This window comes from Solanum dulcamara, chromosome 4 (assembly GCF_947179165.1).
Source record: "Solanum dulcamara chromosome 4, daSolDulc1.2, whole genome shotgun sequence".
Taxonomy (NCBI): Eukaryota; Viridiplantae; Streptophyta; class Magnoliopsida; order Solanales; family Solanaceae; genus Solanum; species Solanum dulcamara.
Window position 1 is genome coordinate 19,302,712 of NC_077240.1, and position 16,141 is coordinate 19,318,852.

Consider the following 16,141-nt stretch of genomic DNA (forward strand, 5'->3'; position numbering starts at 1 on the left):
TCCGCTGTCTTGCATGATAGAACCAAGGTACTTAAAACTACTTCTCTTTTGGATGGCTTGGTCCCCGAGCCTAACTTCCGCGCCAACCTCTTGAGGTGTCTCACTGAACTTGCACTCTAGGTACTCTGTCTTGGTTTTACTCAGCTTAAACCCCTTAGACTCCAGGGTGCGTCTCCAATCTTCCAGTTTAGCGTTAACTCCGCTACGAGTCTCATCGATGAGGACTATGTCGTCCGCAAAAAGCATACACCATGGCACCTCACCTTGAATTTGTCGCGTCAATCCATCCATCACCAAGGCAAATAGGAATGGGCTAAGAGCTGATCCTTGATGCAACCCCATCATAACTGGGAAGTGTTCTGAGTCCCCTCCTACTGTCCTTACCCTGGTTTTGGCACCCTCGTACATGTCCTTGATCACCCTTATGTATGCTACAGGTACACCTTTAGCCTCCAAACATCTCCATAGTATCTCTCGTGGGACTTTATCGTAAGCCTTTTCCAAGTCGATGAACACCATATGCAAGTCTCTCTTCCTCTCCCTATATTGCTCCATTAGTCTCCTCATAAGGTGGATGACTTCTGTAGTTGAGCGTCCCGGCATAAATCCGAACTGGTTCTTTGAAATAGACACGCCTCTCCTCACCCTCATCTCTACCACTCTTTCCCACACTTTCATAGTATGGCTTAGAAGCTACATAACAACAATTAAAAATTTAAAATACATGACCCCCTATGCATGTAACATCAATTAAGCATTCTTTTCTCTCTCAATATTTTGGATTATTGACTATGAAGTCCTTATCCTAGCTAGCTAATCATCTTTCCTCCTTATTTTTATCTCATATATAGAGTATTTATTAAGTGTTGAATTTCCACCTCAGTCGTTACTCCATTCTACAAATTAAATGCCTAAACTGGCTGCCAAATATTTAGCACTCATCTAATGACGAAAGTCCTTAAAATGATAATAGGCATCATGATGTAGCTGGGATCCTCTCCAACAGTTACGTAACGAAATCAACATACAAATTTATGTCATTAATTATTGGGGGTGAGAATCACGCAAGACATTATCTGGATTTTAGCTTGAAATTTTATGTGTCTCCCTCATTTGTTTCCCATTGCACTTTTATTACTCGCAAGGTTTGTAACCAACAACTCTGAAGCTATCAAATACTTATTTCTTGTTTTTCCAATGATGTTGCTGGAGTACAACTATGTCAGAGAACTGACTTGATCAATTTTATTACTTCTAAATTGTCATTAGATTCATTGTTGTTTGTTTTCTTTCATTATGTTCATCATGTTTAATATGCAATTTTTTTGACAATAATAATAGTTTTATTGTTCGATCAGCTCAATATGTGTGTCCTTAATCCACATAAACAAATTCAAAGTGTAAACAATATGCATGTACTACTCCTACTTTTTATTAACTGTTCAACTGTACGTCAAACAAAAAGGAAAAGAAGAATTAGTTGATCAACCATACTGTGTTTTGATATGAGTAATCAAATACCGATAATAAAATTAGGAAAAGCAACATATATAGAAGACGTACCAAAAAAGCTCATAAGCTAAAGACGCAGCCCTACTGTCTACTCCACCTCTGTTTAATGTGTGGGTGCCATATTCAATTCGCTTACCTACTCAACCCCAGTCCCCTTTCTTTTCAACTAACTAAACTTGGAATTTCCGTACCACCACCCTATCCATTCTATCTTTCCACTATAACCTTGTTTTGTGACACATCTTATTAAGAAAAGAGCAGTACAAACCTCTATTAGATGGTCAATTTTTATATAAATTTTTGATATATGAAACAAATGGAGTAGTTCATCCGTCCAAAAAGAAAATGTCCATTTTATTTGTTTAATTTAAAAAATCAAAAAATAATTTATCATTTAATTTTCAATTTATCTTTATTATAAGTATAACCTTTTTTAAAAAAAAATTACCAAATTATTATATTTAAAGAATATGATGTAAAATTATCATTTTATTTGTTGTTGGGAATACTTAAAATCTTAAATCTAAGTCCTAACCTCGAACCAAAACCACATTAAAACCTCCACATACACAAACATAAGACACAACATACCTTCTCTACTTTTATCGGTTCCCTCATAAATACCCCTCTACTCTCTGTCTGATCACCTTATTTATTACCCCCTCCCTTAACTCCACCTCCATTTTCCTCCTCAAATCTAGACAAAATGTCCGGCTTTTTTCCTCAGCCTCCACCACTTCCAATGCCTTTCACCGCCACCGTCAACGGCGGAGCTATTCCCAACTCCGCCATTACTCAACCTCAACAACCTATTGATAACACTGCCGTAATCAATGATCAAACTCCTTCACCTTCTTCTTCATCATCATCTTCCTCTTCATCGTTCATTATAGTTGTCATAGTTATTGCCTCCGCTATTATCGTTTCTGCTTCTATATACCTCATCCTTCGCCTTCTCTCGCGGCGGTTCCACCGCTCCTTCCGTACATACGCCGCCGCCGATGATGTAGTGTCGCATTCTGCTGCTGCGGCGGCGGTTACCGGAAACCGTTGCTTGGAGAACCAGCGGAGTTCGGAAGATGAGAAATTGCTTCAATCGTTACCGCTTTTTAGTTTCGGTTCTGTTACTGGAAATTTAACTGGAGTGGATTGTGCTGTTTGTTTATCGAAATTTGAGCCGGACGATCGGTTACGTCTGCTTCCGCTGTGTTGTCACGCGTTCCACAGCAGTTGTATAGACGCGTGGCTCGTAACAAACCAAACTTGTCCTCTCTGCAGGTCTACAGTGTATCCTACGGACGCGGATGTGCTAAGTAAAGTGTTAGCGGCGGAAAACAACGACGCTCGCGGCGGGAATAATGAGCTACGGCATAGTGGTAGTTTTCGGATTGAGATCGGTAGTGTAAGTCGCCGGCGTGGAGGTTCCGATTCACTCGGTGGTGATGGTCAGAGATCGTATTCTATTGGCTCGTTCGACTATATTGTGGATGACGGTTACGAACTTTCAGTTGGCTCTATTCACCGGAGAGGTGCTTCTGAATGCACCGACAAGGAATCGATTGGGGTACCGATACCGGCGCCTCCTGGAGAAAGCATAGCCTCGGATGTTTCCGGTGGTGGACGGAGTTGGCTTAGGGACTATGTTGACAGAATCGCTTCTCTTTCTCTTTCGTCCCGCTCAGTGTCATTTCGGAGCTCCGGCAGGTTTTTTAACGGAAGTAGCCGGCGGAGCGACACCGTCGTCCCCATTGACGATTTGGAAGCTGGCCGGATTGGGGAGGAGATTAGCGAATTGTTTCGGTGGCTCTCAGGGGTATGAATTTGTATATTCGTTTGCATTACAGGGGCAAATTCGTCTTTCTGTATACTCTTTGATATACACAAACTAAAAAAGGATCAAAAATAGAGTGTAGATAGTAGAAACAATTTAATCCATTTTTTTACTTTTTTTACTTTTACATTTTCTTTTTTAATCTGGGTAAAGCATGTCCATGAATGGTAATTTTTACGAGGATTTCAAAAAATCACAAAGTCAAAATAGCACTATTTTTGGAGTGATTGTTGGGATTGAATAGCTAGTGATGAGTTGGTTGGGGTTTTAAATTTAATATGAATATGATTTAGTGTGAAAAATAAAATCATATCAAAAATCAAGCGTTCTCATTAATATTTCAACTTGGTTGGAACTTTACTTTTTCAATTGGTATTGGATCTTCTATAATATCAATTAGTAGAAGATATGGTCAAAGTTTCAGGATAAACTGGTTAGTTAACCAAATAACCCATGGATCCTATGATTTTAAATATCCAATTTTCTTTCTACTACAATAAACAGAACTTGTATATCATAAAGGATTGGATATGTTGAATGAATTGAGCTAATAATTTTCACATCTAAGAAATGTTGGTTATATTTACGAGAACAAGTTTAACTTGGGATATAATAATGTGACTTGTGACTTGGACCACATGTCCAAATTCATTATCCTCGAATTTCAATTCTGTAGACATGCATATATTATTGTGGTTCTAGAAAATTTGCCTAAATATTTAGGAGCAAAAAAGTCTAAAGGCCCAGTTTATAAATGGTGAGAGTAATAACAGTATGCCCCCCATTTAGCTGTAAAAGGTTGGTCTTATATTTTTACTACTTTAATTTGTTGATGGACCCTCCTCCCCTACCCCTCACAACATGGCCCTCAAGAAACGATTCAACCTGTTTGGTCAAGAGTTTTTTTTTTCCACTTTATTGGAAAATCTACCTTTTAATTTAAAATTTGGAAAACATTTAAAACTCTGTTTTCACTTTTTAATATGTATTTTGTTCAAATTTACTCTAATTTTTTATTTAATGGCCAAATGATATTTCCATTTTGATTTTCTAGTGATATGTCTATCTCGCTTCTTTGCGTGGAACACCAAACAAAACGGACCTTTTTTGTATAACTACTTAATTAACAACGGTTTCTTTGGGGGTTGACCCTTTGGTTGTGGGTAGAGAATGACCTCTAATTTTAAAGTTAGTGGATCCAAAGTATCATTACCACACAATATTTCTTCATTTCAATTATTCAATAAGCATATAAAAAATATTTACATAATCAAATTACACTAAACATAAAAATAAAAAAACAATACGCTATATTTATATATATATATATATCAATTTTTAAAAATTTATTTTTAAATATTTATTTGGCCATAAATCTTCAAATATTTTCAAGTTTTCAAAACTGTCTCATACTAGATTTTAGGTTTTGGGGACTTCAACTCATAAACTTCAAAAAATTTTCTAGTAAAATGCATGTTCAAATACAACTTCAAAAATTCAAATTTTATTTTAAAATATATGGTCAAACGGGAGCTTAAATTATGAGGATGACTTTGATTTGAAAAGCACAAGATGTCCATCAATAAGGTGATATATGAGATAAACATGATCATATATCATATGACCATAATGAGGTTCCCATGGCAGCAAAACTTACCAAGATGCCTACCTCAAATTCTTCAAACATTTGAAACATACAGGCCCAGAATTGTAAGCAAGATAGTGAAATGGGACTTTCCTAAACAAGGATGGTATAAATGTAACACTGATGGAGCTTCAAAAGGAAATCCTGGACCAAGTTCTCTGGCATTTTGTATTAGGAATGCAGCAGGTGATCTCCAGTATGCAGCAGCAAGAAGGATACCAGATGGTTCGAGCTTGATAGCAGAAGCAAGGGCAATACATGAAGGTCTTCTATACTGTGTTACACACACAATGCTGCCAGTGGTGTTGGAAACAGATTCATTGACTATGAAAATGATTTTAACTGGGCAGTGGGAGGCTCCATGGAGTATATCAATGATCATAAATGACATCTCAAGGCATAGGAGGGATAAGGAAGTGAGGGTGGAGCATGTTTTGAGAGAAGGAAATGGACTGGCTGATTTTTTAACTAACTATGCCTTTGATTTTGCAGGTGATCATCAATTTGAAAACTTTACTTCACTTCCTGTAAAAGCAAAAAAAATTCTAAATACGGAAAAATTACACATGCCATACATGAGGATTAGACCAGCAAAAGACCATCACATACCTGGTGATTAGCAACAAGTCGAAGAACAACAACAGCAGCCAAGCTCTGGCTAGTAGATATATCTGTAAGCTGAGACAATGACAATATTCAAGGCAATAAGTTTGCAGTTACATCTCAACGAATACGGAGGATTTCTACTCCATCCTGGAAGCCTGAATAAATATTCTTTTGACTTTGAACCATAGCACCTGGTGAGAGATTGTAGGTGTCTGAAATGGCAAAAAGCCAAGGCCAGAGGATCCGCAGCAGAGTACGCTCCATTCGACATTAGATGTAATTCAACAACTTGGTTAAATTTCAATTTAGGATAGTTGTACTTGCCTTTCCTTTCTTTTCACTTATGTACTTTTATTTTATATTACAATTTTAATATACTACCAAAAATTCTTTGGTAGATAAAAAAAAAAAATTATATATGCCAGCAAGCTAGTTTATAGTTTTGACATTCCTTAGTCAACGTACCAAATAGTTGTGCAAACATGTGAGTTGACTTCTCCAATTATATGGTTACATAACTTACATTATTAGGTTATCTATTTGTTTTGTCCCAAAGTCCTTATCATATGAAATATTCAAACGTGTACGTGATTTAACTCTTCATGTATTTATATTTATACATGGAATTCATTGACCATTTTACATAGGCATATACACATAGAAATCATGGAGTAATTAATTGATTTTTTTTAATTTGATCACCTTAAAATGTTAAACTAGTATATTGAACTTGATCTTCAAGAAATTATGTCATCCCATATGTGTAATAATTATAGAATTGAACTTGATCTTCAAGAAATTATGTCATCCCCTATGATAATAATACAACTTCTTTGACAATTCACCTAATTAGGAATATAATTTTACACTTGTACGTTTGCCGTCTGCCTCAATTGTTCTCTTCATCTATTCTACCACATAAAAGAAAACTTGCAAATATTTTATCTAAAATTCTATCATACAACTATTGAAAAATTAAATTTAATACTTTAATCTTTCTCTAGTCTCATGTTACTCCTGTTGAACTTTTAGATCAAGTGGAGTTATAATTTGATCAACAACTCAAATGGAGACATGAATATTGATAATTCAAACAACGTACAAACTCGACTTGCTTCAAATAGAGGCATAGTTATAGTTATATTAATTGTTGTTGTAACTTGTTAGTCTATCATTGATAAAATAATAAATGAATTCGTGGTAAATGATTGAAGTTTCTATCCTATTTTAACAAATGCATAATTGCATACAAGTAAAAAAAAAAAGACAACTCAATGCACTAAGTTCCCGTGCAAAGTCAGAAAAAAGGTCAGATCACAAAGGTCTATTGTATGCAATTTTATCAGGCATTTCTACAAAAGGTTGATTCCACAGCTTGAACCCGCGACCAGCTCCTAGACACAATTGCATACAAGTCATGTTTCCAAGACAAATTTATAGAATATTTCCTAACATGAATATTGCTTTTTTAGTTGGTACATTAGCTCATAGCCTTGTGTGAAAAAAAAGGCAAAAAGAGAGACAAGAACAAAAGGAAAAAACAGTTGATCAAACTATAATAAAGCAAGGGCATAGGGGCCAGAAGATGCTTTAGGAAAGATTAATACTTGTAGTAGTAGTAGAAGAATATTTTTTCACGTAAATTTTGAGGTCACTTGTTTCATGATTTAGACAAAGAAACAACATAAATATAGTCGATCCATCCAACAAAATCAAAAGCAGTAACTTTTCCCCATTTTGTCTTTAGTATTTCTGCTAAATATATGTATTTATTACTTGTCATGCACGCAGTCAAAGCATCTTTTTCCAAAAAAAAAATTAATTAATGTGTGGATAAAGGACTCAAATATGCAGCCAAATCTAAAGCAAACATTCGTCCACCAACTTTTTCTTTGTTCAGAAATAAAATAAAATCCATTCTTGTTTTAAATTTTAGGTATTTTTCCTCTTTTAAATTTTATTTTAGAGGTTCGCTAGATTGATATAGTATTACAATCTCCCACCTAGAAGAGCAACTCGCTTTGTAATGTTGACACACAAGATAAGCATATCATCATCTACCTGTTGATTAGCTAGGTGAATTGAAGTTATCTTTTGATCAATTGTTCACCTAGTCAAATGCAAAGAAAACAATAGAATCATGCAACGCCTGATCATTGTGTGTGTTATGACTTATGATTCAATTGTTGATTTGTTATTTTGGCCCAAACGTAGTGTATTTAGTTAAATTCATAAGTCCATTTATTAGCACTTAAGGTCGTTATTCTAGAATCTGGATTTCAAAGTTCAAATCGTGAATCTGCTTCTATCAACTGCGAGGCCACACCCAAATTATATTATTAATTTGATGTTTATAGAAGTTTCTTTAAAGGACAAGTGTGAATTTGAGGTTAGTAGAGGTAAATTAGCTAGAAATTGTACGTGTATGGATTTAAGTCAACTTAATCTCCCTAAAGCACAATAGTCATTTTACAAATTGCGTCTTGTCTATGCACAGTGACACCAATATTAGGTGGGGAAAAAGAAAAAAAATGGTGACCCAAATATTTGCAAGAAATATGCTTAAATATATTGTTTGCCAAATGGTTTCTTGCTGTGAGTGCCCTCTGGCCTATGCCTTCCTATTTTGGTTTTGGTAAGACCTACATGTATATGCACTTCACCAACTCACATTCATTGTGATCAGGTGTGACTCCTGATTTCTCTATAGTTGCTTTTGGAGTGACATGAACAATGAGAATTCATATAGTCGATCATAACTTATTTGGAATTGAGACAGTTGTTATCAAAGTTTATTTGGTGCTGTGGTAAAGAATAGACACTTAAAATCCTGGCTTAGGCCCAAGTTCCTCCAGGGTATTTATGTTAATTGATTATAAACAGAACAAGTATCATCTTCCCTAACACAAAAATTACAAAGGAACAGATGTATTTCTAAGATTCCTAGTGCATAATATATTTAGATGTATTAAAATTCACTAGCAAGCCTAAAGGGATAAGAGAAAAGGCATTACCACATATGAGGGGGCATCAACTGGTATTGATTTGAACTTCCTTGCTCCAGGCTTGGATTTACATCTTTGTCGCAAAATGTCAAGAAAATTTTTCTTTAGAACTCAGCTCGCGTAAATCTTAGCTATGTCTACTATGAGTTACGTTAAGGTCTCCTGCAGATAAATGTGTTGTGTGCAAGGAATGAATGCATCAGCAATGGGAAAAAAAAAATTATGCACATTGATGTTCCCCCTTCGCTGGCTGTGGTTAGGTCAATGACAAAACAAAGCAAATTTAATGTTGTACTTTGAATGGTATACCGGATGTGCAAGAAGAGAAGATTAAAGAAACACAACAAGAATACTGGTCATGAGAAATTTAAAAATGAATCATGAATGGGTGCCCAAGGTTGATTTAGCGAAATGAGAGACAAAATTTTAGTTCAGTAGGGATATATAGTAATATCAGAAAAGTTTGAGAAGGAATTCTTGAAAGAAGATAACACAGAAAAGAACCAAAATCCCAATTTTGTTCGATAAAAGACCTTTGTCTCTATGTGCTCTGCTGCAAGGGAAGCTGGCTCCACTAAAGCATCCTTTCTTCTGCTTAATCCCTTCACCAAGATCATCAAGTACAAATGTGGTGTTTCTCTGGCTACTACTAAACAAAACACACCATAAGTAAGGTCCTTTGTGCTTGTGAGCTTTGATAATCCCGACTCCAACTTCAGTATGAGTTTTATTTTTCAAAAGAGAAAGAGTCCTTTTGTCATGAACAAGTACATTTGAGAAGGCTTCCAATGGCTCTAGATACTTTGGTTGACAGCTGAGAATGTAACCAGATATGGTTCCAAAAGTGGGTAGCTCGACACCACAGTTTGGAGCAAAAATTTCGGTGAAGTCATCGTCGGAAGGGTGACAATTTACAGTGTTGTTTGAACTGCAGTTCCTCATGCATTCCTCTGCATATTGCAAGGCTATGCACCCAAGTCCAGGGCTGTTACTAAGTTGAGGAAGCTTTTGATCAGTTCTGTTCTTGTTGATGATATCAACAAGGTCATTTGCAGAATTTCCTGGAGCATTCAGCACAGCAAATAATGAGGTGCTGGTTCAAAGAAAGGATACTAAATTCATTTGTTTTTTTTAAAAAAAAATTCATCAATTACAAAACAATGCTATAGTCGAAGTCCAAAAACAATATACTTCAGCTAAAAAAATTTGTTCAACTCCCTCCTGCTAATTTAGTTCTGTAGGTTATAGATGTTCATCTGGAGCTTAAGTTTCTAGAACCTGATTACTCAACGCAATATATAGTAATTAATCGCCCCGAGCTCTCAAGGCCCATCGGGCGGTGTCAGATCTACAAGTTGACACTAGACCCTTTTCATGTCATTTGTTTCTAAAAGATTCATGTTGTATCTTTTATCTATCCAAAGACACAATGTGATTGTAGCCCTTGCTTGTACCTAATATCAGATGATAGGTTCTTACAGCCACCAATACCCTCCAAACTTAAACTTCAGACACTCGTCAAGTTGATTTCTCTTCATTTTCCTCTTTACAACAGTTCCTTTACATTATAACTTCACTAAATATTGATATCATATCCCTTATGTAGCTTATTCAGTCCTTAAGAGGAATTACAACTCTGGCTTCTCACTCGTAAACTTGGGTATTGCATGAGTGATCCTGGTTACAACTGACCTTGTTAATCCTTCCTTTAGTTTCTTTTTTATTTTTTCCTTTTTAGATAAATAGTCCTTCCTTCAGGTTCATGATTCTAGGATCACTGAAAATTCCAGCTAAGAAAATGGCAAATAAAGTATTAGAAGAGCATGAAAAATCTAAAAATGGTGGAGGACTCAGGAAGTTAACAAAAGACTCTCCAGGATGAATGTACGAGTAGACTAACAATCTATCTAACTAGCTCTTCTACCAGTTTACATTTTCATCAGTTACTTCAAATTGTTACAATGTAAAGAATTAGACATATTGAGTGGCTTTTAGGACATGGGTACAGGGTACTAAAAACTAAGTAGATGCTCTATTATTCAAATCCATTTCAGTTGCTCAACATTCCTTCTCGAGTGTTCTTAAGGATCTCAGAGTATGTTAGACAAGTCATTAAAAAAATAAATTAAAGCCAGGTATTAAAGGGCAGAAAACTTGGAATACTGAATATAATAAATGAGATTGTGGAAGGAACTAAGACGTAGACACGTAGTGCATCAAAGAGAGGCGGATTGCTTCCTTGATTTAATCAAATGAATGTGGATGATTCACAAAAAGGAAGCTCGATAAGCATCAGGCAGCCTGTGACTCCGTATGGGAGAAGGGGACAGAACCCCTACACTTTCATGTTAAAGCATTGTCTGAGTGAGTGAGCAAGGCTTAACAAGCAAAAGTTTCTTGAAGATCACTAAAGTATTGGAAAAATCATTTATAGTAAGTAAATGTGTACAAAGTGCTAAATGCATCCAGGAATGTGACACAATACTGTTTTGAGGGAGTCCAACTTCTTGCCAGTAATTTCATAGTTAGGATTTTTGATTTTTTCTAAAGAAAATTACGCTTAGCATGTCTCTCCATCTTTCTTATTATTATTATTATTATTATTATTATTATGTTTAATTCACGAGCAAATTGAATTAGCCCCCAAATTTTAAAGAATCTGGTTCCACCTGTGGATACAGCTTACGATCTATATGTGTTCAATTGGTATCCATTACATTCGCAAACCCAAATATAGGCTTAGCTTGATTTATTACTATAGCACCATTAGGAAACTACTAGTTTAAGTGCTTCTTCTTTCTATTTACATGTATTCTTAGAACACCAAAGACAGTTCTTACTATAGAAAGCAAGTATTATAAATTTGAAAATTTGTCTAGTAAAGCTAAAACATTTAACTGAGATCAACTAGGCAAAACCAAACTGGAAATTAGTGTAGTAATGCTAAAACATTAAGTAAAATCAACAAAAGCAAAACCTTGTGCAGTTCCACATCCCTTTCTCCCTCAACATATAGTCCCCTTTTCAGCAATATAACATTTCCCATCAAATTCCTTCAGTGTAAAAGCAAAAGAACAGTTCTCACAAGGACTGACTTAGCTATTTAGACTGTGAAGATAACTCATCCAAAGATGGGTTTTTTAGAGCATTAACTTGTTAATAGACTATATACTATTGGAAGTGAAATTGCCAAATGCTAAAAATAGCTGAGAAAATAAAAGGAAATGAAGTAGTTAAAGTGTTAAGAGGCAGATTACCATGGTGCTTGGAGGAACCAAGAAAAGCTAGAAGGAGACCACAAAGAGCAAAATACTGAAAGCAGCAGAGCTTCTTCACCATCATCACATCCACTCACAACCCAAAGAGTAAAAACCCAAAAATGTGAACTTGAAAAAAAAATAAGAGAAAAATTGAGATAAAAAGGGAAAAGGAGGAAACTTTCAAATGGGTGTATGCCTTTTACAATGTAGACAGGGTTAGTGTGGTATGCAGAGTGGAAAAAGGGTTCATTCTTGGTGGAAACGCAAAAAAGGGTTGATTAGCAAGAAAGTATAGAAATGATTGAGTTTCTTGCAGAGATTAAGGAGAAAGAAAGACAGTGGTGGTCCCAAGTAGCTGTTGTTTGATTTCGTATTGGCTTAGAAATGGGAGCAAAAGTATGAGAAACTCATTGGGTCTTCTCTTTTGAAAGACCCCACCACCAGTCATCCATTACTAGTATGTTTGTTAATAGTGACTAACATGGTTCATTACATAGTAGTAATCAGTGATTTAATAGACAGCTTATTATTCTAGTAAGTTATTTTAAATGTAATTTACTATGAACTAAAGATTCTCTATTTTTTCCCGAATGTGATGTAGATAATTTATTTTAATACTTCATCCATTTTATATTAACTGAATTTTTAAGGAATTTTTTATTATTCAAAATAACTGAATTGTTCAAAGTTCAAGCTAGATGTTTGAAACTATTTTCATATTTGTTCTTTCATTTATTGTAGTTTTATATTTTATAGGAGATAAATCACACTACTTGCAAAGTTATTTTTATGATTTTACAAAGGCCAATAGTGGAAAGTAACAACAACAACAACAACCCAGTGATATCCCACAACGTGGGCTCTGGAGAGGGTAAAGTATACACAAACCTTACTCTTACCAAGTTAGGACGGTTGTTTTCGAGAGACTCTCGGCTCAAAAGATGCATAAAAAAAGGTCAGATACGGCTAAGAAGTTCAAAACGATATGGAAAAGCAAATAACGAATAAAACAAATAACGAAAGCGACACAGATAAAATAGAGTAATCAAAGTACAAAAAGTAATAGAAAGATAATAACAGAAGTCAAAGCACAAAAAATTATAGTGCGCTAATGCGCCTACTAATACGGAAGAATAACGAGACTATGTACTAGCCTTCTACCCTAATATGGGTCCTCCACACCCTCCTATCTAAAGTCGTGTCCTTGGTAAGCTGTAACTGCGCCATGTCCTGTCTAATCTCCTATCCCCAATATTTCTTCGGTCTACCCCTACCTCTTCTGAAACCATCCATGGCCAACTTCTCACACCTCCGCACTGGGGCATCTGTGTCTCTCCTCTTCACATGCCCAAACCATCTCAGTCGTATTTCCTGCATATTGTCTTCCACCGAGGTTACTCCTACCTTGTCCCGAATAACTTCATTTCTAATCCTATCGCTCCTAGTATGCCCACACATTCATCTCAACATTCTCATCTCGGCTACTTTCAACTTTTGAACGTGAGAGACCTTAACTGGCAAACACTCCGCCCCATATAACATAGCCGGTCTAACCATCACTTTGTAGAACTTGCCCTTAAGTTGTGGTGGCACCTTCTTGTCACATAGTACACCGGAAACGAGCCTCCATTTCATCCACCCTGCCCCAATACGATGTGTGACATCATCGTCAATTTCCCCGCCGCCTTGCATGATAGACCCAAGGTACTTGAAACTACTTTTCTTTTGGATGGCCTGGTCACCAAGACTAACTTCCGCGCCAACCTCCTGAGGTATCTCATCGAACTTGCACTCTAAGTACTCGTCTTGGTCCTACTCAACTTAAACCCTTTAGACTCCTAGGTTTGTCTCTAATCCTCCAGCTTAGCGTTAACTCCGCTGCGAGTCTCATCGATCAGGACTATGTCGTCCGCGAAAAGCATACACCATGGCACCTCACCTTGAATTCGTCGCGTCAATCCATCCATCACCAAGACAAATAAAAACGGACTAATAGTTGATCCTTGATGTAACCCCATCACAACTGGGAAGTGCTCTGAGTCTCTTCCTACTATCCTTACCCTGGTTTTGGAACCCTCATACATGTCCTTGATCACCCTAATGTACGCCACATGTACACCTTTAGCCTCCAAACATCTCCATAGTAAATCTCGTGGAACTTTATCGTAAGCCTTTTTTAGGTCGATGAATACCATATGCAAGTCCCTCTTCCTCTCCCTATACTGCTCTATCAGTCTCCTCATAAGATGGATGACTTCTGTAGTTGAGCGTCCCGGCATATTTCGAACTGGTTCTCTGAGATAGACATGCCTCTCCTAACCCTCATCTCCACCACTCTTTCCCACGCTTTCAATGTATGGCTTAGAAGCTTGATACATAGTTGTTGCAGCTCTGGATATCCCCCTTGTTTTTGTATAGAGGGATCATTACGCTCTACCTCCATTCTTCGGGCATCGTTGTTGTCTTAAAGATGACATTAAATAACCTAGTCAGCCACTCCAAACCTACCGAGCTCGTGCTCTTCCAAAATTTTCTAGGAATCTCGTCAGGTTTGGTCGCTCTTCCCCAACGCATCCTACGCACAACACTCTTAACCTCTTCGACCGAAATACTCATGCAACACCAAAAATTGTGAAGCCTCCCTGTATGTTCCAAATCTCCCAACACAATCTTTCTGTTCCCTTTTTCATTCAAGAGTTTATGGAAGTACGACTGCCATCTCTATTTAATGAGGGTCTCCTCTACCAATACTTTTCCATGCTCGTCCTTAATGCACTTCACTTGATCCACATCGCGTGCCCTTCGCTCTCGCACCCTGGCTAGCTTGAACAATTTCCTATCCCTGCCTTTCTCTTCTAGTTCACCATAAAGGCGTTCAAAAGCTGTCGTTTTTGCCGTCGAAACCATCGACTTTGCCTTCTTCCTCGCTAACTTATAAAGTTCCCTATTCATCCACTTCTCCACCTCATCCTTGCTTTCTATCAGCTTCGCATACGTTATCTTCTTTGCTTCCACCTTCCCTTGCACTTCTCCATTCCACCACCAGTCCCTTGATGTCGGCCACTGCTACCTGTCGAGACTCCCAACACTTCCCTTGCTACTACCCTAATACAACTAGCCGTCCTATCCCACATAGTGTTGGCATCCCCAGTACTATCTCAGGCCCTATATCCTTCAATTTCTCTCCCATCTCCAGGGCGCTAACCATGGTCAAATTCCCCCATCTGATCTGAGGTCGGTCATCCCCAACCCTCTTCTTCCTCGTCATCTTGATCCTTAAATTCATCACCAACAGCTTATGTCGGATCGTAAAGTTGTCGATCGGATGTGTGCATTGCCTTACAAATTCACTTAATATGGAATGGAGGGAGTACAATTTTTAATAATTATTTTCACCATTCAAACAATTAATTTATAAAGAGGAATTTTAGCATATAGCTACTTAAAACACCTTAATTATGTTTCATAACTATAGTTTGCTAATTATAATTCGTAGCTATAGTTATAGCAGCGTTTATATAATTCGCACAACATTTGTATACGTTTGAATAATTCTCTATACAATTCACAGTTTTTGTATAAAGTTTATATATTTCACTATATAATTCATGTACAACGTTTGTATAATTTGCTATACAATTTCTAGTGTTTGTTTATACAATTCGATTCGCACAGCGTTTGTATAAATCGCGTGAATTACACAAAACTCAACTATATAATCGCGTGAATTATACAAAAACTCAAACTGTAATTACAGCTAGATGTTTGTCGCGGGCCATAATTAATTCAAACTATTGCTATGTTGACTAATTAACTACTACCTCCGTTCCCTATTAGATGAACACTTCCAACTTTATATGGTGATTAAGAAATTATTAATACATTGGAAGACTTTACCATTTTGCCCTTTGTTTATATCAATGCAATATACATAGAGTATACAAATAGCTAGTATTGAAAATTATTTATATTCAAAACGCCATATTAATTGTAGGGGTAAAATAATAAAAAATGAATTAATTCTATCTTGATTTAGTAAGATATCCATCTAATATGAGACAAAAATAATAATATATATTTATTTATCCGCATAATTTTTCCATTTATAAATCACATCCGAATAACTTTATAGTTTTCAATGCAACGTTTCATTAGGAAAATTTTGTGCCTACCAGTTCATTCTTAATTTTCATCAAAGTATGGAACAATCTAGAACAAAGAAGAAGAAACCAATAATCTTTTGTATGTTGTATATTTACAATTGTACCCTTCGTGACCCTTT

General features: G+C 36.3%; 1 protein-coding gene and 1 pseudogene across 1 annotated transcript; one reads left to right on the top strand and one right to left on the bottom strand.

Moving 5' to 3' along the window:
- Positions 1-2,086: 2,086 nt before the first annotated feature.
- On the top strand, positions 2,087-3,634 carry LOC129884816 (E3 ubiquitin-protein ligase ATL4-like; annotated as a pseudogene).
- Positions 3,635-8,973: 5,339 nt separating this feature from the next.
- On the bottom strand, positions 8,974-12,272 carry LOC129886801 (uncharacterized). Its single transcript, XM_055961654.1, has 2 exons — positions 11,857-12,272; positions 8,974-9,660 (listed from the first exon to the last, which is right to left on the bottom strand). Exons 1-2 carry the CDS (start codon positions 11,939-11,941, stop codon positions 9,053-9,055), a joined length of 693 nt encoding a protein of 230 aa, XP_055817629.1. The 5' UTR covers positions 11,942-12,272; the 3' UTR covers positions 8,974-9,052.
- Between the last annotated feature and the right edge of the window lie 3,869 nt (positions 12,273-16,141).